The sequence below is a fragment of the Anopheles coluzzii genome, chromosome X (assembly GCF_943734685.1).
Source record: "Anopheles coluzzii chromosome X, AcolN3, whole genome shotgun sequence".
Classification (NCBI taxonomy): domain Eukaryota; kingdom Metazoa; phylum Arthropoda; class Insecta; order Diptera; family Culicidae; genus Anopheles; species Anopheles coluzzii.
The window spans coordinates 12,384,193-12,411,512 of record NC_064669.1 but is presented as its reverse complement, the minus strand read 5'-3'; the positions used below and the strand labels follow the sequence as shown (position 1 = coordinate 12,411,512).

Genomic DNA, 27,320 nt, shown 5'->3' with positions numbered 1-27,320 from the left:
CGCCAAATTTATTCCGTCCTGTTTGGGTTGTGTGGGTTTACTGCATTCAGTAGGATATGGCATTAGCTCTGATCGCCCTCTTCGTTCGGCAATAGCATCTCGTCCGAATACGTCCGGTAAAATTGAAAAAAAAAAACAAAGATCTATTTGCGTGTCACCACTGTCCAACACTTCTTGCAACGCTCGCCGACATCTTCACCGCGCTGCCAACAAACACGCAACGGGTAATGGTTTGGAACGGCGGCGGCGGGGAAACGGGAAGCTAGCATAGAGCGTTACTCGTGTAATACTTACAGAATTAGGCGTGTAATTGATTGATATCCTAAGTACGGCAAGGCTTTAGTATGGGTGTTCCCGTCGGCCCAACGCATTCGTAATGGTTTTGTTGGTTTGTTTGTTTTTTTTTTTTTGATAAGAAGGATGACGGTTGTGTGTCTCGCATCGAAGAGGGGAAGGAAATTGACAGAATTTATTGACGGCTCTATTGTCGGGGATATGTTTTGATTCAAGCTTGACCCAAGCGCGTCAATTATTTCGCCCTATGGCAACGACACGACTCGATGCTCGAAAAAAGCTCACTCATGGTTTGTCACCTTCACGCTTCGACGGGTTAGGTTAGATTCCAGCTAGTTGAAGTGGAAGGATCTTATGTGGATGTTTGAGTTAGCTTTTTTATTTTTTGGTTTTTGCCTTTAATGTTTGTGCTTGCTGCATATGTTTATATGTTGATATCACACTCATTGCGGGCAGAGGTAAACATATCGATATCGTACCATCCATACCTAGTTACTTCCTTACTCTCCCTGCCGCCCTATCCGCAGGATCGAGCTCAGCATCGAGCGTGATGCAGGAGGGAGTGTGCCCGCCGTGTGCGTCTGTTTGCCCAGCTGCTAAGCGTAAGTGTGGCCAATAGTTTTGGATAGTCTGGTTGCGCCGGGAGCGTATTGAGTATGAGTGTGTGTAAATCACTCGTATCCGTGCGACGGTTAGTCTGCAATGTTCTCTTCAATGCTGAACGTTTTATGATTACGGCGTACTACTACTATCGCATACCTGCCTGGTCTACCATCGGAGCGTTCCATTTTTATTGTACTGCTAGTCTAGAGTCTCTTACAGATTTCGTTTGGTCACCGCTCGCACCACGCTGCGCACAGAGATATGACGATATTCTATATTTACATTTACACACCCAAGCACACACACACACACACACACACACACATACACACACACACACGCAGTTCCTTCTGTGTTAATGGCATCGTTTGCTTTACCTCAGCCATATTCCAAAGCAAGACCAGCACAGCCACGCCACGGTTCAATATATTACATCACTCTCATTACAGGACGCTCGCTCTCCATCTCTTCTGTCATAAGATTTGCACTCATGCATCGGGTATGCTGGGGCTGTGAGTGTGCGTGTTTGTATGTTTTCCATCCCATGGTACCTTCTGGTGTGCTCCATATTGTACAGTAAGCAGATTATTGACGAGGGCAAGCAATTGACGAAAGTCTCCTTCGCCCAGTGGCCAAGCGCATTTGATTTATTTCTTTGTTCTTGTTGTTGTTGTTGTTGTTGTAATTCTGCTCTGTGTTTGATAAGCTGTAGTAACGGTTCCCGTCGAGCAAACGCTGCGTAAACGGGTTGGACAAAAGGATGCGGTGGCGCTCGCTGTACGATTGCATACTTTAGGGCGTGCTTGATGAGCTTGTCAGCTCAACCAGTCATTAGATTGCAGAACGCCTGCCAGTATGCAACCGTAGCAGCAAAAGTTCGCCATCAATCTATGAGTGCTCAGAAATTTGAATTTTCGGAGAAACAAAAAAATCATTTTATGAATTTTTGCTACTTTTTCATCAAATTTAAAGCTTGAAATATTTGCATGTGTTCAGTTTAAAATGGACAAAAACTATCTTCGTACTAGTGCGGTTCAGCAGGGTTTTGTTCATCCGGGCACTGATAGATTAAGACCTTCCTGGATTCCTCACCGCTTAGGTAGCGCCATCGACCGGGTACAACTATCTGATAATGGGGTTTCCATAGCTTTATTGATAATAATTTCAACATGACGCTGTCCATTCGCCGACAAAAGCCCGAACCGTGGTGCAAACTCTGTCGCGGTACGGTTGGATTCGCGAGCTGTATTGTACTCCGGAATACTCTGGCATGCTGTTCGCACCGTTCCCATCTCCCACAGGCCGCTGGCAAAAGCTGCTGGAGCGTTTGATTGATGCACCTGACTGATAACCTGAATTGTTCGGCATCCCACCACGTTTGTGCACGGCAGCACGGCGATAGAAATGAGCACACTCGCGCAGACAAAACCAAAGACAAAAAAAAAGCTTCTTCTCAAATAAAGAAAATGTGATAACACGAGCAGAGCGAAAGGCGACCCAAAGAATGGGTGAAACAATTCGGGAATGAACGAATCCAGCACACCCACCCCACCGATGGGTGAGTCAGATGATTGAAATTCATTAACTCTGTTTGCAGAAGCCAGCCATTCCTTATCCCTTCCGTTTGCTTCCGCCCTTTGAAGCAGTGGGGCATGCTTGTGCGCAGAAAGTGGTGCAGTCTATGGGCCACTGTTGGCACCGCTGTGCGAGGGGAGGGTGCCGGTAGGAGAAGTACTAAAATAGCAAACGTGTCACGGGGTCATGATTTATGGGTGCTGAGGGAAGAATGGATGTTGGTTTACCTCCCGGCATTTCATTCTTCGATGGTATGGCTTCCCTTTAAACCGATTTCTTGTATGGACGTGTGTGTGAGAGTGAAAAGATTGTGCCCGATTTTGATTGGCTAAAACGGGGAAAGTTGGTTGCCATTGCAGAGTAGAATCAATTAACACCCACAAAAATGTAGTACATATTTCATGAAAGCTAAAGAAAATGAAATGAAGTAACGAATAATACACATACTGTCAGGCGCCCCGCTGACAGACATTTTGACAGTGGGCATTCATCTCTCACTACGACAGTCGGTAGCACAATTAATCAAAAATATAACCCGAGAGCGCAAAATAAACGTTCCCCGCTTGCAAGTGCGCAGAGCAGTCTCGTTTTAAAGCATCATCATAATCGCACATCCCATTGCCAGTGATTTGAGGTTTATTCCACTCGGCATTTCTATGTGTACATATATTTTATTTTTTCTTCATATTTTTACGCTGTCTCTCAGTCGTCGCCCCCGCCCGACGCACAGGAGAAGGGAGCGCATCGCCCGAAACGAGGGCCACGGGGCGGTCACAGCAACTCTTCCGACCGAGCGATAGATGAACTTCGGGCGTAACAAGTTTCTGCGTCCTACGACCACTCGATCCTCGTGTTTCGGCACATCCTCCAAGCCCCCAGGCTCATGCTCGAAGCATGCAAAAAAAAAAATGAAAAAAAAAATTACTTTAAAAATGCACCTCGCGCGCACGTTAGCAACCTCCCGTTCCATATTCGGAAGGTGTTGCTGCCAGAGTTTTGCTTACGATGGTGAGTGAGTAAAACATCGAAGTATAAGAAAACACACACATACACACACACACATAGACCTTGCCTCATGTTTTCCACACAATTCCGCTTTCTGCACTCGGATCACCACCATCACCATCCTAGACAACAGTGTTGCACCGTCCTGCGACCGGGAGGGAGCGTTCCATCTATTTGTTGCTAGTTCTTTCTTCTTCTTTCTTCTTCTACTTTTTTACAGAATTTATTAAGCCATCTTTTTTTTTCTCTTTCTCTCGCGTCTCGCTACCCACAGCCCATTTCCCTCTGTATACCCTGGCCAAAGCGGTTCACACAACTTGCCGCATTCGCTTTACCAGTCCGATAGTGCCAGCTATTCCTTTTCCGATTTTAATTTATATTTAATGTTTATAGTCAACTCTTGGCAGCTTTAAATTTAGTGGTGCCGGTAGCGAAACAACCCCGAGACCTTGCTGTGTTGCCTGTTGCGAGGCACACACAGACACACACACACAAACCTTATACCACGACAGCGTGCAGAAAGGAAGTGGTCGCAGCAAAACCGGAGGACGTTGGGCGTAAAAAAAAAGGTAGCGAAAACGAAGAAAGCACACCATTACCACCGGGTACCGAGGCTATCAGTTGCCTCCGCTGGCGCGGAAGTCTCTCCGCAATGGCGGTGTGGTCGTGTGGGTGTGTGTGTGTGTTGTTACCGACGCGTGCAGCTTGTATTAATATTATTTACAAATTATTCGAAACTTTTAATAGAGTTTCAGTTCTCCGGGGCGTCCACACTGTTCACTCGGGGTTGGGATGCTGGAGTTGTTTTTTTTTGTGGTATATGTTTCTTACTCCGGCTCCTTTCCCCCCCCCCCCCCCCTCCCGACGGGAAATGTAGTTTTGTGCTCACGTTGGTTACGCTATCCCGGCACCACTCCCGGCACCAACTGCCTGTCGCGTGGGTGACCTCCGTCCAGCCAAACTCTAGCATCAATGCGTCCAGTCCGAGGCAGAAGAAAATGGGAAATCGGGGGGGTTTGGGCATCTTTACTAACGTTTTGGGGAGGAGTGGACCTGAGAGAGTACTTCCAACACCCAACACCATTACCGTTTCTTATCAGTGCCAGTGAATCTTACATTTCCCGAAACCGCCTGTGTGTGTGTGGGACTGCTTTCGTGGGCTCTATCAAATTTTGAAACAAGTTTTCAGAACGGTTGATCTGCACACAGAGCGTCGCACATACGTCGAATCGTACCCGGTGTGTGACAAACTTCTGGTAATTGCGGGCTAGTTTTATGCAAAAAAAGAGAACCTCAACCGCCACAAAACCCGTAACCAGTTGCATCCAGCGTGTGTACACGGGTGACTGTGCACGAGGTGCATCACCTGCAAACAAATAAAGTGGCGTCAGGAAAATTGAGAGACAGAGGGAAGTCTTTTGGCACTGGCGGTAATGATGGTAGCTCCGTGCGGTTGTAGACGTGTTTACAATGCAATGCTACCACCTTCCTTGTTCCCTCTCCCACCACAGACACACAGGAACCATGACCACATGTAGAGATGACTTTCGCGATGAATTGCCCATTAGAGAGAGAGCTCGCTATGCCCTCGATGCCGATCAAGCCAAATGAACTCACGCAAGAATGGGGTCGCGTAGTTCGGAGTGCGGTGACTACAAATTCCAGGGAACCTCTAGACCCCTTGCAAACTGCCCCTACTGGTTGCACTCTGTGTTGTGGAACCGTGTCGAAATTAGATATCAGGCGAAGCACATTACCTCCTGCGTGAATGAAGTGGAACCCCCATTATCAGATGAACGTTAGATTGTGTGTTGGAGCGGGTTTTGGGTTGGGAAATTCAGTCAATCCTCGTCGTTTTCGCTAGTAGCTGCCCGTGGCTTGTTAAAGGCAAGACACTCAGCCACTATTGCCACGGAGCAAACGGATCATCCGTATGCGTAAAACTATTTCATCAAAATACTAAACAAATGCTAGATATGGTTACAGTATACAGTTACACCTTTAGTACATTTCCGTCTTCACACTCTTCAATTCTTTCTCTCAGCCGCTATCTTTCTCTCTCTCTCTCCTTCTACATCTCTTTCTTACACACTCACTTTCCCCGTCGATATGCGTATTCCATGCAATTGTTTCTTCGCACATAGTCCACCAATCTACAAGCCTCTTAATTAGTGATATCTAACGATATTTTGTTTCCGTTTTGTGTATGTGTGCGTGTGTGTGTGGTTGTTTGATGCACGGCTCACTGTTTCGTCTTGCCCGCTCCGTATACGCCATCATCTGTTGAACCCTCGCCGTGGCAGTCGTCCACCGTCCAGACAACCAGTTCGGGCAGCGGACAGTCAGCATCCACTCGCAGCACACCTGGACACGCAAACCCCGCTGCAATCCACGCCGAACCCGGGCAGGAGGTTTCAGGGTTCGAACACGATCAAGCTAGTATCATCGTGCTCGTCCGTTTCGTCCTCGTTGCGCTGCCCCCGTTCAGTTGTGTTTCCAGCTATTAGCTGTGTGCGAAGAGAGGTACAAGAAAACAAAAAAAAATTGTTTGAAACCACTACAAAACGCTGGTATTAGTGGTTAAAGGAGATGCATATTGCATACTTTTGGGCGGTACAGTTGTTGGCTCAAATTTCGGCACTAAGGTATCAATTTTTGACAGAGCGCATCAATTTTTTACACTAACGCACCTATTTTTGTCTCTTAGTCAACGATGTTTTACAGTTTCAATGTTTCTTGTAGGAATCATGATCTTTTTATTTAACACTTCATAAACCGTGTAATTTGGATTGTGTTTTAGAAAAAAAAACTAAAATTTCATGAATTATAAAACCATTGTTCACGCCTGGAAATTCATGCCAACATTATTCATTGGATTACATCTTTCAAAAAAGGCATGGTTATATTTTCAATAATATTAAGATAATTAATAAGCACGTAACTTAAATTGAAATTTTTTGGAACAAACAGATTCATCATAACGTTACTTTTGGTAAATAAAGCGATCGACTTACAGTCCACAATCACAGCCTTAGAAACAAAATATGATGAGTTGGAGGCAAAAATTGTGACATGCTGTCAAATATTGGTGCCTTTAAGATAAAAATAGGTAAGTTATAGCCAAAATTTTGTGGCAACGACTGTATTTTTTTTACAAAATCCTCATGTTTTATCGCAAAATGTGTTGAAACTTTCAAGTTTCTATCGAATTTTATGATTATTTATGTGCATTTTTGAAATATTCGGGTAAGACGGACACCTGATATGGGAAAGATGGGCAGGGTAAAGTGGACACTTATAGAAAATGTTGAAAATATAAGTAGTTTTATATATTCTAACATTACCTATTATTTTCCACGTCCTGGAACGTACATAAAATAATTCTTGGCCAAATACAACGACAGTCCATTCAGCCGTGAATTTAGGAATTGTAAGCGCCGCTTCAAGCTCAATTTTGAATACACAATCTAAGGTATTATTGAAATGTCGAGAACTTTAATTTAATGTTGCAGTAGCTTACAAAATAACATTCCAGGACTTCCTATTAGAAAATTACTAAAGTCCACGACCCCAGAAAGTTAAGTGGATTTGCAAAAAGGTTCTTCTGGTCATTATTTCATCAAGTTGGAAATCAACTTTTTGATATTTGTAATCCCATAGAATATCTTATCCATTGCTGAATGATGTCGTATCAATGTCTCTTCTTTTTGTTGATTAAAGTAGTCCAAGTCGTGGGAAGATATTGGGTCCTGGGAAATGCCTAATCAGCATGGAGCGTATAGCATTCTCTTTTATTTCAATGCTCTTTCTAGTTGCTAGATGGTTTATACCTTCGAAATATCCTTATTTAAGGTATTTGATGTAATCTATTCAGCTTCAATTTATAAAAGAATTAAATAGATCAACAAATTCGATGTCCATATTTTCCTTCGAGTGTTCTTCTTTTCTGATTTGGTGTCAGAATATTTTGTGTTGCTTTAGCGCTCGTTCTTCCGCTAGTTTTTTTTTTGTGTAAAATTATGACAACTCATGCAACTCATAATAAAACTGAAGAAAATATAAACAATGCAAGTTATAGATTCACAAGGGGCTGCACGGTGGACGATTTGTGTTGAGCGTGAATTTAACCATTTTTGCATATATTATACCAAAAATGTTTTCAAATGTGTTGTTTTTTTTGTTTTCCAAACTTTCAGTTTGGATGCTGAAAAATTCAATTATTCGATAGTCCGCGTCCGTCTTTACCTACCATTCCCTATAATTTAATTTCATGCCGCAATATAAGCGTCATTGTATATTTTCTTTTTTCCCCCACATTACCCAACCCCTCCTACCTTTATAGTGAACGTCCTTGTACATAGTTGCACATATTTTTCCCCCTTTTTCCAGTTTATTTCGAAAGTCAATGTTCGTCCGCACGGGACGATGCAGCAGTGGCTGGGGCGGCCGGAAGTTGTTGCCCAGCGGTGCCTTCGGATGGTCGGGACCACCCTGCATTAACCTTCGCAGTGCGTGAAGCTGTGAATAAAACAAAAACGAGCAAAAAAAAAACCCACGAGGTTTGAAGATATCCTTAGACTGGCGGAGGGCAACCGACGGTAGGGTAACCGACGTCATTACCTGCTGCTTCGTGATGTAGATCGGTTTGTTCATCACGATCCAGGTGACGGTTTCGTAGCAGGCCGGTGCCGTCGTCGAACCCTCGTACGTCATGTAGTGCTCGGTGTCGGGCAGGAGGTCGCGGACGGAAATCCGGCGCACCGGCGCCTCGTCCCCACCGTATCGGATCCGCTCGAGCTGGTCGGTCAGCATGCGCAGCTCCGGGTTGGACAGATCGCCCAGCTGCAGCAGGATGGCGACGCCCACGATGCCCTGCGCACGGTACAGTGCGTCGCTAAAGTTGGCGTACAGCTGCGAGTTGTAGCCAAAGATTTGTATCTGTTGAATGGAGGGGAAACGTGTTAGGTACGAGTTGCACAAAACAGTGTGCGGTAGCGTGTCTTGCCTCCGCCGGGAACGTGTAGCCTTCGACGCTGTGCTCCGAGCCGAACTGATCGTGCAGTCCGTAGTGTACGTGTATCTCGTGAAATCGATACCGGTAGGAGAGTGGACCGCCGGTCAGGTTGACCGGTATCTGGGGCGTACCGTACGCAGAAGACGTCTCGTTGTCCGCGGTAAAGATCACGCTGTGGCCTGTGTTGGTGATCGTTCCGCTGATCTAGGTTGAGACGGCAATGGAAGGTGTGAGGTTATTGCTTTTCTTGCATCACGAGAATAGACGACCTGCCGATTGGTACCTACCCGATGTTTGTCTATGTGCAGAATACGAAGATTTGGATCGAACAGTAGCCGCTGCGGCTCCAAGTTGACGGGTGACTGTCGGCGTCCTTTGTTGCACAGGGACCATTCTGGGTTGATTAATCCCCAAAAGGCAGGACCTGTGAGTGTGTCAAAACAGAACGAGATCTAGTTGAAACAGTTAAGCTCTCTCTCTCTCTCTCTCTCTCTCTCTCTTTCTTTTACGTATCTTCCCAGTCCCAGGTTGATAGGGAAACCCTAATCTAGCTAACACCATTCCGACAGCAAAACGAACTGTAAACTGCTGCACGGTTTTACTGCCATTTGATAGGGCTAAGGTACATCGCCAAAGACAGCCTGCAACGTGAGCAAGACCATGTAAAGAGACTACCTGTCTAGTGCTTCGATGTCTGCTCCACACAACATCGCACAACAAACCATTCAAACCAGGAACAGCCCGTGAAACGGTTCAGCAGGTGATGAAGTAATCGTGCGGTTAAACGAGCACTTTACGCTGCTGGGAAAGAATGCACCAAACGACCTCCCTGGCACCTTCCTCCCCCCTTCCCTCCCCGGGCCGTTTCTCACTCAATGTTTCGAGCACCTTGGACTGGGCTAGTTCATGAATATTTGATAAATCGTTTATCTGTGCACTTCGGTGGCTGCCGGTAGTGGCTGCCACTTTTTGCCCCTCCTTGCCTCCACGCTTAGCAGCTGCGGCCGCTTCTGCCATAAAGGTGAAGGCCGTTAGATTGGCTCCAGCTCATTGCCCTATCCCATCCCTACCTCCATCGCAGTCGCAATCGTAGCTCGCAAAGCCGAAAAATAGATCATACGATAAGCGAAGAAACAAAATGCTGACCCGAGCGTAATGGTTTCGGTCAATGTTTACCTTTCATTGCCGTCGGGTCACTTTTTTCCATTTCCACTCCCGACCCGATTCCACGGCTCCCCCCCTCCCCCAACCTTTCTCTTGAATGTGATAGCAAGAAGTTACCCACATCACTCACCGCTCGTTCGGTCCTTGGTGCCTCGTTTTGGGAAAAGTGATGCTGCAATGATACAGTGCGCTGACTCACGTCGGGGCGCTTACGTGACCATAGGTTGTCGAATATGACCGGGGTTATTGCTCGCAATGAGCAGGCATGAAATATATTGATGTGTTTTCCCTCTCCAAGGCGTGAACTTGGCCGATCTTATTCTTTTTTTTTATGTATTTATCCCTTTCGGTGCGCCGGAGCTGCCCGAAAAATGGATATTTGGAGATGGCTCTGGCTGGAAAGGCGGGAGGTTGGTGGAACCAATTGCAGCTCACATCCGGTGGCACAACATTTTCCTCAAGACTTGAACGGGAATGTCTTAGAAATTAAATGTCATAAAGAACGGTCATGGTTCAGCGCTCGGAAGAGTTTGCACAACAATGTGCAGAGTGGCACCAATGTTTTCTTTTTTTAGAGGTTGGCTTGCACCATTATTCTACCCGAGAGTGTTAGTGATCCCAGGCCCTATTTCTCCGTACTGTGGCTTGTGCAAGCCACATCCAAACACGGAAGTAAGGAAAAGGGGGAAAAAACCCAGACTTTCACGTAACGATGATAAAACTATCCAACGGAACGCAGGATAAAAGGCCAGCAAATATCTCCAAGGAGTTTTGCCCTAAAACGTACAGCGCTGGACGTTTATTTAACCAGAAAAGTACAGCTGGCACACCTGGCACAGGGCAGGGCAGTGCAGGAAGGATATGTTCCTACTGTTTTCCCGTCCCCCAAACTCCCAGAACCACTTCCGCACACACACTCCGCTCGGTGACTGTTGATGCTGTGTTCGACGATACGATCATTTGTCATGATAAACCCATTGTCGGCAAGAAAAAAAAAAATAGTAGAAAAACTTCAGAACACAGGGGAAGCGACACAGCGGGCACACTCAGTCGATGGCCCTATTCATTGGAACCTTCCTTTCAAAGCCGGCGAGAGCGACGAGTGCCCGTAGGCTACCCGGCAGGAAGGATGACTTCCCTAAAAGTCCATATCACCTGACCCGGGCTCAAGCCATGTTTTCTGATATATATATACATATATTCTTTACGTTGGTTTGATGCTTCCTCTTCCTCTTTTTTTTGTTAGATGTTTTGTTTGCCCGCCGTTGTCTCCATTACTGTGGAAGGCGGTGGCCCACACACAACACCGCAGGGAAACCGGTGGCCAGTTTGGAGCTGCAGAGGAAGCTGCAAAGTTGAAAAGTAACAAAAGCGAGTACTTGTCTACAGGTTCGCGCGATACTACCACACTACCATCAATTTTGCCGCCGTAGTGGTCAAACGTTCCCTGTATCTACCACGCTCACACACACACGTGCGCCCGTAGAGTGGCGCAAAGCTTGTAGTACCTTTTGTGTGTTTTTCGGTCGCTTGAAATGCTTCGCCCTCCACTTCACCAACGCTCTCGGGGGCCAACCGTTGATTGGGATAACGAAATTATTGGGTGCTTGCTGCACACAGCACTCCTACACTGACGGTGGTTATTTATCCCGGCTTGCTATAGGTTGGGAATAGTTTACAGTGTAAACAAAATGGCAACACATCATTCCGTGATGTTCGATGTAAGACAAGGATTTTACCGGTAGTCGCAACAAACGACCGACCAACCCTGCAATCAAAGAATATGTGGCGGGAATGGGTTTTGTAGACGTGTGCTCTAATTACAGACGAGCTAGCGAGGCCACTTTTTTAAGCTGCTATTTTAACATTCAAGAAGAATAAAACATGTACTAGAGAAATGATTGCTCGAAGAGTTCAAGCTAATGACTATCTTTTTTCTTTATCTTTTTATAGAGACTTTGAGCCAATTGGCCTCATTCACCTCTCTAATGACTATCAAGGGCTAACGTGTGAGCAAACCAAGACAACATCTATTTCGATTAGGATGCCGTTTCTCTGCATAATATTTTTATCTATCCTAATTCTTCAGGCACACATCAAATTGGTGACAACACTATCAGTCAACGAGAAGACTGTTAGCATCCTTGACGAGCTGATGATACCTACTACACCATTCCAAACCCAAACCAGGACAACGGGCAACGAGGTTAAAGGTGGGTAGAGAATATTGTTGAATTCTCCAGGCGTAGGCACCAGTTTTCGACTTTTAACCTACTCCTGTTTAACCTACTCCTGAAGCACCTACTTAACGCATGTAATATTGAACTATTGGCCAATGCATAATCGACGTGCACGTCTCTAGATCTTCCGCATTATAAAGCCAGGAAATAGTCTGGGTTCCATCCGGCACACTCGACTGCACACCAACTAGTCTGTTTGTGCCTAAATGTATGCATTCTGTAAGTCCATCAAATGATCTAGATCAATAAGAAATTAGCGATAGTAGGGTAAATGTACCTATAGTGGTGGTAGTACCAATGGTGGTGGTATTGCACTAAAATGCAGTACATACGGCAAATTAAAAGTAATTAAGTTATTTACGTCAGTGTGAAATGTTCTTTACAAAGAATTTAAAAGATAAATGGGACCATTCCGCTACCTAGTGACCGAAAAATCCATTATTCACAAAATAATGTGTCAACATTTTTCCAAAATCCTTGGGATTTCATAACGAAACTCATATAGTGCTATTATAGGTACACAAAACAGGCATGTTCCTGTAGTGGTTATAGTTATAAAATCAATAAAAACAGGTCGTTTTAGATTTTTTCGATGATATTTTTGACATGTCGTACTGTTTTCACAAAAATAAGCAACAGAAATGAGTTTTATGTAGGTAATTTACCAAAAAAGGCCAAAATTCGCTTATTTCGCTGAATGAAAAATCGAACTCAAATCAAGCTTTCTGTTCCGGGTGTGGGTTGACGACAGGTGTGATGCAGTACTTTAGTCAATAGTTTCATCAACCAAATGTATACATTTTTTACGATCAGTTTACGCAAGATATCAGTATTATGGCAGCAGTCCTTGCTATTCATACATAAATCCTTGCAAGATAAAACATATTCCAATTGCTATGTGTTAAAATATTCACAAATCGACCTTCCTGACAATATAAATCCATTAAAACTACAAATCTGGAGCACTACAAATTGCACCACTATTGGTACACTTACCCTAGTATTAGTGCTAGGGATAGTTAAAGAAACAAAATGTAAGTAAAGAAACCAACTAGAAACCAAGCTATCTGGACGCATCCCAGATCAATCGCCTGAGACATCCGAACATAGCCCGGCTGCACAATGTCAGTTTATATAGGGTAAAGGACGATGCATCCCTTGACAAATGAAAGTAAAGAGAGGAAGCCTTGACATTTACCTCTTCCAGTGTTTTGTTTTACATTATGTGTGAAATGCGACATGCAATTCTTGTTTTTGTGTTGTTTTCAATGCCTGCTTAAAACGGTATTGCTTGGTGATTTATCAAGTGAAGATATAATTGATTTATTATCGAATTATCAAATCCGTAAAACCCTTGTATTTTAAGTGAATTGTCGCTGGGAGAACTTCTTTAAGATGATTCAAGATACTCGAACAGAACACCAACATAAGTAAACAATGTCGCCAAATTAACGCCTCGTTTACTTTGAGCTTTCGTGTGTGCGTGTAAAAATACACGAGATAACTGTTAAACCCAAGATCTTTGTGTTAGAGCAAAAAAGTACTATGCATCGATTTGTGTCTTATATGAACTTTGGTGCAATAGTTTGTGTGATTCACAAACGAGTATTGAGGTCTAACGCATTCTAAAAAAAAATCGCTTGATGTCTAAGTGTTCTAATTGGTGTATAAGTAATAAGTCAACAGATCAAATGCATCAAATGTCAAGAGATGGAATCAAAATCAAATGTTTGAGATGGAATAATGTGCAGCCTTTTTAAGTAATTGGGTAAATCACACCATCCTTATATAATTATGCATAACAATTAACTCATAACTATACTGCCTAATTCAAATTCGTGTATCTGCACTATACTGTGACACTATACTTTGTATATCCACTTAACTACAAACTATAAGTTTCCCGTGAACTGTGATTTATCTATCAGACACACACGATTTATTGATAGCTTCCATAAATAATTTTGATTCAATTAATATTTTTGAACTGTTGAACAAGTTTTTGAGCGTTGCTCTAAAGTATTTGAGTTATTTGTCTGAAAAATATCTAGATAATGCCAACTAATAACGGGAACGGGTAAAACATTTACGGGAAACTATAGGTCTTTGAAATCTTTGAAAGAATCCAAAAGTATTACAGAAGCAAGCTATAGGTCACGAAATTTATCAAAACAAAAATCTGGAAACTACCAGAAAACTATGGAAATCCCAGCATACGATTTTTTGCCAGGCTATGAAGACTGCAATGTTAGCTAGCAGGGTTGCTTGTAAGCTTACTTGAGTAGTGCAAGTATTTTGCACTACAAATTAAGCACGGTATTGATACGGATTCAAAACGAGCCATCTGGATTCGATCGGAGTAATCCGGATTAAATCGGAGCCAATTGAATCTGTATTCGTTCGGAGCACCCGGAGTCGAAGCGATATTTATTTTGGAGTCGTATCCGGATTAAAAAATGTCGGAGTGTATTCACGAATTCAATCTGGAGCTCCCATCACTATTACATACTATATTCATAATTCAGCCTCACACTTAGATAGAATGTACATATCAATAAACCTAAAAAACAATGACTATTAATGAAGTTAATGAAGTAGAAAAAAATGAATTTAAAGACGAATGGATGAACTGGACAAAACAAAAACGACATTATTAAACGACACGGTGGATAAAGACTGCTAAACCTAAAATTAAATCTTTCCTGCTTCTAATCAAAACTTGGGAAAAAAACATTTGAATAATGTATACAGCAACTTTTATGAAAATCAAAATGAACGTATTAATATCAAAAAAATTTAAGAGCAATCAAAAAACAACAGTGCTACAAACGGTAGATCTAGGTAACGCAAGAGACATAGTTTTAAGCTGAATTGTATTGTTTTAATTAAAAAAAACCATCCAACCGACATGCATTTCGCCATGAAATCTTCTATTTCCTTTGCTATCGTTTTTGTTGTTCTGGTGTCTTGTAGTAAACTTTATCTAACAGCACCAGCAATGTGATTGCAACGTTTAGTTTAATTTTACATTATCTGCTCCCACTACTGGGACCGTGCCAGAGTTTTGTTTCTTTCACATTGTTCCGCCGGTAAACTTTACCAAATAAACGGCGCAGCGTGCCATTAATCTCAACCGTTGGAATTATTGCAACCGTCCTGTTATTGATTGCAATTAGTCAGCACTATTCGAGGCAATCTAATGGAACACATCATTACCGTTGATCTCGACGCTGTAAGAATCCCGAATCCACACAGAAAAGAAACAATTCATTTCCTTCACTCGCCCGGCTGCGCGATGTTTGGATAAAAGGTTTACCCATTACCCGTTCCGAAGCTTTCGGTCCTTCGGTCCGAATTGTTTTTCAATGTGAGCCGTGGTGCTGTTTTGTTGTTTTCTGAAAAGGCTGATGGATTGGCTACCTTCTTAAGCTTGGTGCAGGCCACCTCGACGTCTTCGTGTCCCAATGCACAACGAACAACGTTCTTCTTATGGAAACCCCTAATCACGCTGAGCGCGGTACGGGTTAAGAATTAATTTGATTAGAATCTACATTTTATTTTACGCAGTACTTTTCATTCCGGCGCTGTTTCGGTGCTGGCGGGTTATAAAAACGTAGTGCGGCAAGCATCGGCCGGCACCTATCGCAGCCGGCACCAACGAGCGCTTTGGAGAAAGGTGAAAGCAGTATTCCCGAGCGTACCCAGGCGACCCAATATAAGTTTGCGAGGTTTGATGAAAACCCAGCAACACAACAAAAAAAAAAAAAAATGAAGCCGATACCCATCGATTCGAGCAGGCGAGATGATTCGAAATGATTGAAATGCAAATTTTACTGCTCTGCCCGCCACCATCACCACCGAGGATGGGGAAAAAAGCGCAAATGAACGGTCCGCGGAATTGAAGCTCATAAAGGAAGAATTTCATCCCCTGTCGAAGCCGAAAGTGGGCCAGAAAACGAAAAAAAGGTAGTCAACAACAACGCGGAAAAGCAAAGAATAAAAAAGGAAGTAGATTGTTTTCGTCCGGCTGTTCCGAAGGCTTTTATTGGCACACACACTCACACACACACACACACCTTCCTACCCCTCGTGAGGTAACGCTGAGCTCAAGAAACTACCGGTTTTATTATCCACCTTCCGCAAAAAGGTGAAAGCATGGCGAGGGGCGGTTAGCCCACCGCCGTATCGCGCTCGCAGCACGTTTTCATAAAAATTAATGCTCCCAGACTCCTGGTCATCGCCACTGTTCGGATGCTTCACCGTGCTGTGGGGAGGTTTGCTCCAGTCCCACACGCTCAGTGATTAAGACGAGTGGCAGAACGTCGCCTTAAACGGCAGCGCCGCGCGCCCGAGCGCCCGAACGAGGGGCAGCGTCATTTATTGCTCCGATCGTTGCCAGGCCGGATGAAATTGATTCCTGACAAAAAGTCGGGTGTGCCGAAAAGTCACGGGCCGCGCAAGCCTCGGGACGTTCGTGGGAGGCGGAGAGGGAGGTGTGGTTGCAATGAAAAGAATTTTGTCATTAAAATGAGCAACCTTTGCGCATTCTTCTGGCGGGCGCATACACCTGTCGCGGGAAAGGCGCCGAACCAAACGGGGACTGGAAGTGGAAAATAATCATTCTTTCCGATTGCAATCGGCTGCGATAATTGCGTTGGATTGCAGCCGGGTCTATTAAGAAGTCGTTTGATGTGATCTGTAAGGCGGGCAGTATATCAGAGTGCCGATGGATGCAAAGTGCCCCCGAGCAGCAATGTTGGCTTCACGCTGGATCAAAGGTGAGCTGATCGATAAGTGCCTCAGAAAATGGTTTATGAGCAACAGAATTTGAATGAGAAGCAGTTCTGTTCTCCGATCAGTTGTATTAGCTATTCACGGTAAACGTGTTAAAGTGTGTTGGTAGTGTGTGTATCGGTTCGACAGCTATTCATTCTATGTGAAAATCCAATTTTATAATGTTATTTGTGAAGCACTTTAGTTGTTACTGTTAAATGAAGTCGAAAAGACATGACTAATTTGTTACATGTATCAATATTATCCGAAATCCTAAGCATTTCCTAAGGAATATTTTGTTAACGCTGTAAATACGGTGCCAAAACTACGAAATTGCAGATCTTTTGTCATAACAACTAAATATATTTCTGCATAACTTCAACATAAATCAATGTCAACGTGTAAATTTTGTAATTCCATTCCTAAAACATCCGTTGAATAAGTGACAAAATATTCCATTAAAACTATGGTTTTCAATGGATTTTAACCAAAACTTCAATAACTTCAACATAAATCAATGTCAACGTGTAAATTTTGTAATTCCATTCCTAAAACATCCGTTGAATAAGTGACAAAATATTCCATTAAAACTATGGTTTTCAATGGATTTTAACCAAAATACGGAGCACAAAATTAGCTTAGAATTGTGTTCCGCTAGAATTTTTTTCAGACTGTTAAATCAACCAGAACCACTTACGATAACACGTTCAGAAATACGTTTAAAAAGCATCAATCAATCCTCTTGACCTTCTTAAGTGCTCCAATATGGTATAGCCATTTAAAGCCACATCAAATATATATCTCAATTTTGTCAATAACAGGATTATTGAGCAACAAGTGAGAAATCACTCTGTACCAAGTGAAGACATTTTAAAACTATTGGGTCAAAACTGCAACAATTAATCGATGGACAAGTATTCAACAATCAATTTAACGCATACGCAAAACATATCCAGTTCGCATTGAAATTAAATATACACATTACAACAAAACGTGGGAAATGCCTGTATAACAGTTTCGTTCAATCCTTTATGTTCTGTATTTTGTTTCTCAAAGCTTATCCTGTTTTGAATCTAGTCACATCCCAATCAAATGGCCATGCATGCTAGATAGATGTAGCTCGCTGGCCGGACTTTGCCAACCATCGGAGCAGGACAATTGTATGCCATCAATTTTGTTTACTTTACACAATTCAACCGGTGCTTCTCTGTAGCATATTCTACTTAGCACAATCTTGTACTGAATGCTGGCATGGCATCTTAAACCCTACATTAAAAGCGCACACCGATAGCTGCTTATTGAATAACTAGCCAAAGCTACCATTCGAACCACGGGCTATCTTCGGGGCACGGAAACAGCTAAACGAGCTGCCTGCTGTGCTGGATTTAATGGATAAATGGCAACCAACCAGCCCTGGCGGTGCTGTGTGCAGGCTTGGCTTACCCTTGGCCCACCCGTCACCGTCCACAAACCGTTCAGCAGCGATGAGCTTATCCTATTCATTATTAAAATTAATTGTGAGAAAACAATCACATGCCGAACATTTGAACGGCTCCGGCAGACTTCTTCTTCCGTCGCAGCGTCAAGGATAGAAAACCGTGTCTGGAACACACACACACACACACACACACACACTGAGAACGCAAACGGCTGTCAACAGCGGAGCAAACGGAGTTTTCGGTTTCGTTTGCAAAATGGAGCAAAGGTAAGTTTTGTTGTGAATAATAAGCAAACGAAACACACTTACCCGAGATGCCATCGTACGTCCACCATTCCTCCCAGCTGACCGCAGATATTGCTGAAATAGAAAGAAAAAGGAGTGGGAAGGCGAGAATGAGATCGTGATAGTGAGCTGTGTAGGAATTAGTTTAACCGAAAGCAAGCGGAACGAATAAATTTGGCAGCGGTTTCAGTATCGAATGAAATGGTCAACGTTTATGTCTAACGCGAGACAGAAAAGTGGGAGGCAGAGAGAAAGAGAGAGAGAGCAAGATTCTGGTGTAAGTAAACATAACAAAAGGAAGAATTGATAAAAACGCATACTGTCCTTGTGACATATTTGGAACAAGGGTTAAAAATAGCTGGAAATACAATTTTATAGTTAAATAAACATTCAACACGGATTCCCCGGTGCTGCAGACTTGCGCCCCTTGCTACAAATTTCGTCGGCAGCTACCAAGCTGGGTTTGTTGGAGGCAAATCACTTTACGGCTTTACACTTTACACTTTAGCGCCAGATCTCTACGCACCATCTGTTCATCGACTTCAGGGCGGCCAACGACACCATAGCCTGGAATGAGCTATGGAACATCATGCAGCGGTACCACTTCCCTGGGAAGTTGATCTGGCTGTTAGAGGTCACCATGAACGGGGTGTAGTGCAATAGTGTAGAGACATCCGTGACACGATCCTCTACCAGTCTCTACAAATTGTTGTATTCGCGGATGACATCGACATCATCGGTAGAACAACAGCGAAGGCGTGTGAGGCGTACACCCGATACAAACGCGAATCAGCAATAATTGGATTGAGGATCAATGTGACGAAAATTAAGTATCTGCTTGTCGGAGGCCCAGACCAACTGGGATCTCTAGTTGGTAAAGGAATTCTGCTATCTTGGGACGCTCGTTACTTCGGATAACGACATCAGCAGCGAAATACCGATACGCATTGTGCATGGGAATTATGCATACTACAGGCTTCACTGACTGCTGAGATCCAGTAGACTTCGAGTCCGCACGAAATGTGGCATATATCGCACATTGATTCGCCCGGTGGATTATCATTATCTATTGACAAAGGATGCCTAGAATTCACGCTTCACGATTTTTTTTTATCGTCTCAATGCTTTACTGCTTGCTTTCCACAACTGTTTTTAAGGATCTCACGATTTACTGGGTTTTTTAGTCCATTTCATTCCAACAATTCTTAAAATCTATTTTGGTTAACATACGAGTATGAAAGTATAGTTCGGATGATGAATACATTTCTACTGACAAGCTCCAAATTTCATACTTTTTGGATTAAACCATCAAATTGTGCTAAATTGTATATCAGTATGCCGAATTGCCATTTCCTTGATTATTTACGCTACTGAATTCAGAACACAAGCAGGCGATACAAACTATGCAAACGGCCTAATTAGGTTTGTTCAACGGTGAAAAATCCCATTTGCAAACATGTTCCGCCCCCTCTCGGCTGCACCAAGTATGCGCGAGTTTAAAAATACAATCAAATCGTTCTGTCAAGCCCTGGGGCATGTGCGAAACTTGAGCTGCAGCCGAGCCAAAATTGTTGCAACGAATTTAGAAGCATCAACACGATACTTTGCTCACTCCCTGCATCCCCTTGACATTTCCCGGTCGGCATCGATACCTGGGGTTCGATGGATGGATGACGTTTTGATTTTCCTGCAACTCCCAAAAAACCCAGCATCGACAGCAAGCAAACCAGCCCCGACGGTAGTACAGTTTGTGTGCAATACATACCCTACAAACACACACACACACATGTAAGTTGCTCGACAAGTTGCTCGAACATAATTTCCGGAAAAGTAGCAAAATTAAACGGTAAGTGATGTAAAGTGCTTCACCACTCGATTGCGCGCGTACCAGCTACGATCATGACGGAGGATGGAGAGTTGGGTTACGCGCGACAGCCAGCCTGCACACGCACATACACACACACATAAAAACACATCCAAACCGAGTCAATCAGTCAGTCAGGCCGCCCCACTCACGCCCAAAGTTTGCACAAATGGCAAAAACTTCTCGCTCTACGCGGACGCGGCCGTGGTCGGTTTGATTATAAATCCGGTCAATTTATTCTCGCCAATTTGTCGGTCGGCAGTTCGGCGAAATTGGGCTTTAAGCGGACACGGGGCAGCAGGTCCGGAAGGAAACGGCCGTTTGTGCAAAAGTTTGGTTTGTCGGGCTCCGATTTGCTCTGCCGCCAGCCGGTCGGATGATGGATGTGTCGAGATGTGCTGTTTCGGTGCTGGAAGGGGGCTCGGTCCCGTGTTGAGATCGTGCCGTTAATTAACCTGAGATCTTTCTTGACACCCCGGGGCAGCGCAGGCAGCGTCGGTGGGCAAACGAGGTCAGGGTCTGCCGGTCTGCAGGAAGGCTAGCCCGACACGTAGTTGGAAGATATTTTCCATCGGCTTGAATCTTTGGCTTGATTTCTTCGTGCCCTTAACGCACGTTTGTACAATTTGCACCTTTCCAGTAGCATTCATTGTGCGGACGTACACACACACACACATGCAGTGTAGGGGGAGTGGTGAACACGAAACATTTGCCCTTAGGTACGCCGGTTCTAGCATTACTGTTAACGGATTACACATTTTAAACCTGCTCCCTTGCAGGATTTGCAGGCACACCTTTGCTCGCGGCGCCAACACAAAGCGCTGTCTGTAGCCGGGTGCAACTGTTGTGTCCAGTAACAAAGGGCACGCACACACACACACATAGAAACACCAGCACTCATACTGATATGTGTATCAGGCGTTTGGCTGTGAAACGCAAACAACGAGAGCCTGGTCTCTTTTTCTTCCCATTGGTTTTCCCCCCCTCTCTCTCTGTCTCTCTCTCTCTCTCTCTCTCTATTCGGTGCCGGCTTTTACAAACTCGGGAGCCTCACAAGCATCCGGCGGCCCTGGCCTGCACCTGGTAAAGCCCAAAACGATAATAGTACATAATCACAGGGAGTTTCACTTAGGGAAAAACGGTTCTGACAGGGAAAATCCTAGAGCAGCGTATGCTTTGGGTCGGTTGAGTGTAGGGTGCCAGCGCCGCTGTGGAGTGCATCTCGGCAGTGGCTCGGGCTCTGTTTCGACGTTCAGGGTGTGTGTGTGTGTCCTGATTAGGACGAACCCAGTTCGAGCAAAAGGGTGGAAAATCCTATTATCGAAATAGTCAGACTGTTTTTTTTTACACCGCGTGTATGAGTGGTGTATGTGTGTGTGTGTGTGAGGGAGGAATGCATGGAGGCCAGTTTTCTCGGACAAGACGGTGTCGATTTCTGCACAAGTGGGTCCGGTGTTTAGTGTTGGGAGAATGTTTGAAATTTTAGCAACGAGACGGAACTAGGTTCATTTGAAAAAAAAGGAACGGAAACGGATCCGACCATTCCGACCGGACACACTAGTACCGAATGTTCTGATTGTTCGGACCGTAACGATCAATCATGTTGATTCTGACTGTTTTGACCGTTCCGATAGTTCCAATAATTCCAACTACTCCTATTAGTTCCAACTGTACTGATCATTGCAACCATTCCAACTAAAAGTTCTAACATTTTGAACCTAGTTCCAACAGTTCCGATTGTTCCGACCGAATTTACCAGGTTCAAAATTTCAAAAAAAATTGAACCTAGTTCCTGATACGTTGATACGTCCAAACCTACTTAGTTCAATATTATGGACTTAGTTCTGACCGTTCTTGTCACTCGGATCGTTTCTACAGAATCTACTGAGTGCAAAATGTTCCAACCTAGTTCCAGCCGTACTGACCGTTAATATCTTTCCAACAATTTTGATCGTTCCGACCATTCCGATTGAGCCTTTGGAGTCTAGATCCTAGATCGTTCCGAACAAACCTATTGAATTTGAAATGTTCAAGCTAGATCCTAGGTTGCTACGTCCGAACCTACTTAGTTCAGTGTTATGTACCTTGTTCCGACCGTTTCGACCACTCGAATTGTTTCTGCATAATTCACAAGGTTCAAAATTTTGAACCTAGGTTTCGACCATTCCGGAAGGATCGGTCTTTCCGTTCCGATTGAACCTGCCAGGTTCATAATTTGGAGCCGCATTTAGCGTTTGTGGAACGCATCGATCGAACTCACCAGGTTCAAAATGTTGAACCTAGTTCCTAGATCGTACCAACCGAACCTACTTAAGTCAGTACTATGAACCTTGTCCCGACCGTTGCGACCACTCAAATCGTTTCTACGTTCAGACTATACCTATCTGGTTCAAAATTTGGAATCCAGTTCCTAGATCACGCCCGTACCTATTGAGTTCAAAATGTTGAACCCAGTTCCTAGATCGTTCAGATTGAGGAACGGAACGCGTCTGCTAGATGTGCTCCGGAACGCGCATCACTAAATCTGGAGGTGAGTGTCGTTGCTCCCACTCTTTCAAACACTCACCATCTTGTGATCCACTAGAGACTTGGCAGATGTGATTCCACCATAGCTTTGAGAAACGTGTTGTTTTACTTGCTCCCTGCTTTGGAACAGTCTAGATTCTTATTTGCCTTGTCCGAATCATGCCCCAACTTCTTATCAAGGCGGGAAAGAACAAAAAAACCGATAGAAAGGTGACCCGAATGGCGTCAATGGTTTACCTCCAGCCTGTTTCTGCAAAAGCATAAAATAGGTTCAACCCTCTGCTCTGTTTGGTCCCTCTTACCTACTGCTAGCTGACAGGGCTCTTGAGCGATAGGAGGTGAAGGGGTATGCATGGGCGCACTTTCCACCAGCAATCTTTTCCGGGACGGCGGTGAAGGTGAGCAAAACAAGATACAACCCATCCCAGCCACTCGACAGATCCGCTCCGAAACCCACTGGCACTGTTTTGTCGAGCATAAGATATCAAGAGGCCAAACTCTTGAAGACGCGTTGAAAAGTAAACCCCCGTGAGAGAGGGAGGGGGGGGGAGGAGCAGGTGGGAAGGCATTCGATGGTGCAACCACAAAACTCCCGAAAAACGATCCACCAGCCGGGCGAAGGATAGGCTAGAGAAGCTTAGATTCAATTACAAACCGCCGTCCCCACCGGTACCGTTCAAGTTCCGGCATTGCATGATTGGAAACTGCCGACAGTAAGGGGCCAAGGCTGCTCAAGGATGCTGCTGGCACGGTGAGCAACGAGTGTAGAGAGATGCTTTTCAATTATATTTGCCCGACAAACCTACGATCCTGGGAGCTTCCATTTTCTCCCGTATTACGGGCGTGTAATCTTCCCCATCGTCGGTAACGGGGCATTTTTCGCATGATCCGAATAATTTCATTCACCCAGTGGCCAGCTGCTGTTGCTGCGGCGGAGGCGGCGCACCTAAACTCCCGCTCTCACCCGCACACTATTTCAATCTAGTTCTCTCTGTTTATCCCCCATTCTGGCCTACCCTGTCCGCTCTGCACCGAATCAGGAACAGTATCGGAGTGGTTTTTGTTTCGAATTCCCCACGGGAACACGGAAAAGGGTAGCACGGGCCATCGGCATGGATGGGAATGCGCAACGGATTGCATAGATGAACGGTGCGCGCTCTCTCAGGCCCGAATATTTTGGCAAACCTATAAAATGTAGCTGCTGGAATGTGCAGCATCGTTGCGATGCTGCGTGTTGTTGCATCGGCATAGGTGTCCGTCGGCTGCTCAGGTGTTTGGGGAGGGGTTGAGGCGATTGGGCATCGCGGTTACATAACCGCTCGCGTTGTTTGGGAAACGGCAGAGGCGGATTTTCCTCCTAAGCGGACTGAGCGGCCGCGGAGAATCCCGACCTATAGGGGGCCCCTTCCTAAACCTCCACATGTCAGTTTGCTTTTAAAAGAGATTGATTTTTTTATTAATGCACATATGAACAGAAAACTGAAGCCATCTCAAAGTAATACATTCTTACAAGTAAGTGTTTCGAATGCGGTGATGGCGTTTTCAGCAATCAAAGATTTCTACGAACTTTGAAGATAATTTTCGAAGGCCTAGACAAACTCGTCATACATTCGCACTCTTCCATACAAGCAATGGAAGCAATGGACAATAAAGCATGAAGAAGCTCATGGGACGTTAAATTGAAATTTTAAAGAACTTCGAAGTTGGTCTCGATGGCAAGGACGACAAGTCTACAAATACGCAAGTACAGAATAATCATTATCGGACACTTGGATTTCCGACTTTTTTGGCTTTCTCCTCTAATAGTATCATGATTGAGCAAACAAATTAATAGCAAATTCTTCTTTACAAATACAAAAGACTCTTATCATACACAGACGACCAAATGCCTATTTGTTTTGAAAGAGTTCTTTAAAAAATATTTTAAAAAATCTTACACCAAATACTGGCCAGTATTTGATAATAGTTTTGGCACTACTGGAAACACCGTTGATGGACAACCTAAAAATATGCAAAAAATTGAAGCCTGATTTCACGTAAACTTTAAAATAATATATAACTATTGTACAAAATAATAGTAGAAAATTAACACATGCGGTCTCCGAGGTACACGGAACCTCTTATACGCGGATTCGGAGATACGCAGTATTCCAAATTTGGGGTCCTTTCCGGTTTAAGTCCGTAGGCTGAAATTTCAGCCTGTCAGCTGTTTGCATTGTATAGCAGTTTTTGAGCAGCTTTGTATGTGTTTCAAAGGCCGATTTTTATCGCTTCTGATTCTGCATGAAGCTTTTAAGAGTGTTTTGTGTATTCGTCAAGCTACCAAAATGCCTGTTTGAGCAAAAGTTTTCACCCATCCTGTCAAAAAGTGATATTCAAATTTGGTTTTAAAAAACATGCTATGAGATCACATCCGCATTCACTTTGAGGAATCCACATACAGTTTAATTCTAGATTCCACCACCTGATCTCTTTAATGCACCTTGGGATAGACGTAAACACCACCTTGTTTTGCCATTTTCGAGCAGGTACTTGAATCTAATTCTAGCTTTGAGGCTAGAATAATCTAGACTGAAAATTGCATGCTAGTTTTGTGTGTGGTTTTGTATGGAGTGTTTACATGATTTCAGCTTCCAACTGTCAAACTACATACAAAAAACTGACTAGAATCGTGAAGGGACAGCTCTTTGAGCAAATTCTACTGATTTGACAAATCCATTGTGGAATACCAAATAATTTCCATATTGGTCGAATGTAAAATTCCGTTTCAAAAGGATTAAAACTGTTCAATTCAGTGGAAACATATCAAATAATTTATTTGATGTCTAATGAACCGTGTATCTCGGGGACCGCCTGTACTTTATTCAGTATTCGTTAAAAAATTCTCGTAAAAATTCACACAGTGTAATAGTTGTTGATATTGCTTTATTTTGTTGACTTTTAAGGGAACAAGGGATCGCCTCTGGGAAAAGTTGTAGCGCGATATCCTGACGCCCTCGACAAAAATATATATCCTATACAGGATTTAGGGACTTATTGAGCATCACGCAGATGGATAATTAGTCCTTGCTACGGGGGGACGGTCTATTCCAGACTTGAACTTATGACGGACATGTTATTAAGCCGCACAAATTGATGACTATGTCACGGAACCACCCCCATCTCCGTTATTGTTTGTCCATAAGTATCTTTTTTAACTGATTTCAAATCGTATCTTAAAATAAATAATTAAAAGCGAATGATCATATTAGCAATTTATAAATAAATCCACTCTTTCACATGCTACTACAAAAAGCACATTTGTGCACAGGTGCACTATTGAACAACATCAGGTACCACACTTTTTTCCAAGTCGACTTCACTTTTGTCAAGTTTTAATAACCAATATCTCAGTCTTCCTGCATGCATGTTTATATCTTATAGTTTTCTTAATAACAGTTCCTGATTACTTCTGTTGATTCTTGCAACGCAACAGATGCTACACAGAAATGTATTTTACTGCAGTTCAGAAAAATGCTACATATATAGATAGAAGAACATAGATTAAATGGGGCCTTTCAACATAGATTAAATGTCAATAATGGGGCCGGTCTGGTGGTACAGTCGTCAACTTGCACGACTTAACAACATGCCCGTCATGGGTTCTAGCCCCGAATAGACCGTGCTCCCATACGTAGGACTGACTATCCTGCTATGGTAACAATAAGTCACTGAAAGCCAAGCTCACTTCACTAGTGGGTACAGGCAGGCCTTGACCGACAACGGTTGTTGTGCTAATGAAGAAGAAGAACAGTCAATAAACCATCAAATTTACAACTAAAAATCTACTAAATAACAAGATTAGTTTTTATCATTCCAACATTTTTGAAATAAATGATTACAAACGCTCATAAGCTTGTGGGAAAAACCCAAAAAGAAATTGGGAAACACACAAAACATCCTTTGGTAACAATCAAGTAATAACGAAATTCCTTTAAAAGAGAGGCCCGAGGTTCCCTGAATGATGTTTTACTGCGCGATTGTATTATGACGATTTCTTCATGTTGGCGCCTCGAAAGGTCTGGCGCCTTTGGTAACTTGGCCTATACATACTACGATACGGGCCTGCCTCTGGGTAACGGTCACAGATTTCACACATTCGAAGGGTTTGCTCAGTATTCAGTGTTCAGCTACTGTTCAGCTGCATAGAAACAGCGAGTCACAATTAATAAAACCTCGTTATGTTAAAGGATCCCATGTGCAGAGACAAACCCTACGTGATCTTCTCAGATGAGGCGAATGAGGTCATTTGGCTCAAAGTCTTAAAAAAAAAAATAATAATAAAAATAAATAGCCCTGTGCAATCGCGCCATTCCATTGTACCAAATGCGTGAACATAGGCCTTACTTTAGGCGCCAATGAACACGTAAAAAGGTGAACCTGCTGCTGCTGCTGCTGCTGCTGCTAATGCCATGCCATCAAGCAACTGCCGTTCCATCGATCAGCCTGCCAATCAGAGTTGATCGCCACGGAAACCGGGTGACAGATGGACAGGATTTG

At 43.8% G+C, this 27,320-nt stretch overlaps 1 protein-coding gene across 1 annotated transcript in view; it reads right to left on the bottom strand.

The window, feature by feature from the left end:
• Nucleotides 1-4,332: 4,332 nt before the first annotated feature.
• The window catches only part of LOC120955222 (carbonic anhydrase-related protein 10), a 70,999-nt gene continuing 48,011 nt past the window's right edge, over nucleotides 4,333-27,320 (bottom strand). Inside the window, exons 3-8 of the mRNA XM_040375869.2 lie at nucleotides 18,416-18,466; nucleotides 8,779-8,915; nucleotides 8,483-8,695; nucleotides 8,098-8,415; nucleotides 7,812-7,995; nucleotides 4,333-5,984 (exon numbers count right to left, since the gene is read on the bottom strand). Of these exons, the coding sequence (XP_040231803.1) occupies nucleotides 5,962-5,984; nucleotides 7,812-7,995; nucleotides 8,098-8,415; nucleotides 8,483-8,695; nucleotides 8,779-8,915; nucleotides 18,416-18,466 (926 nt within the window). The 3' untranslated portion in view covers nucleotides 4,333-5,961. The remainder of the gene's footprint in view (nucleotides 5,985-7,811; nucleotides 7,996-8,097; nucleotides 8,416-8,482; nucleotides 8,696-8,778; nucleotides 8,916-18,415; nucleotides 18,467-27,320) is intronic.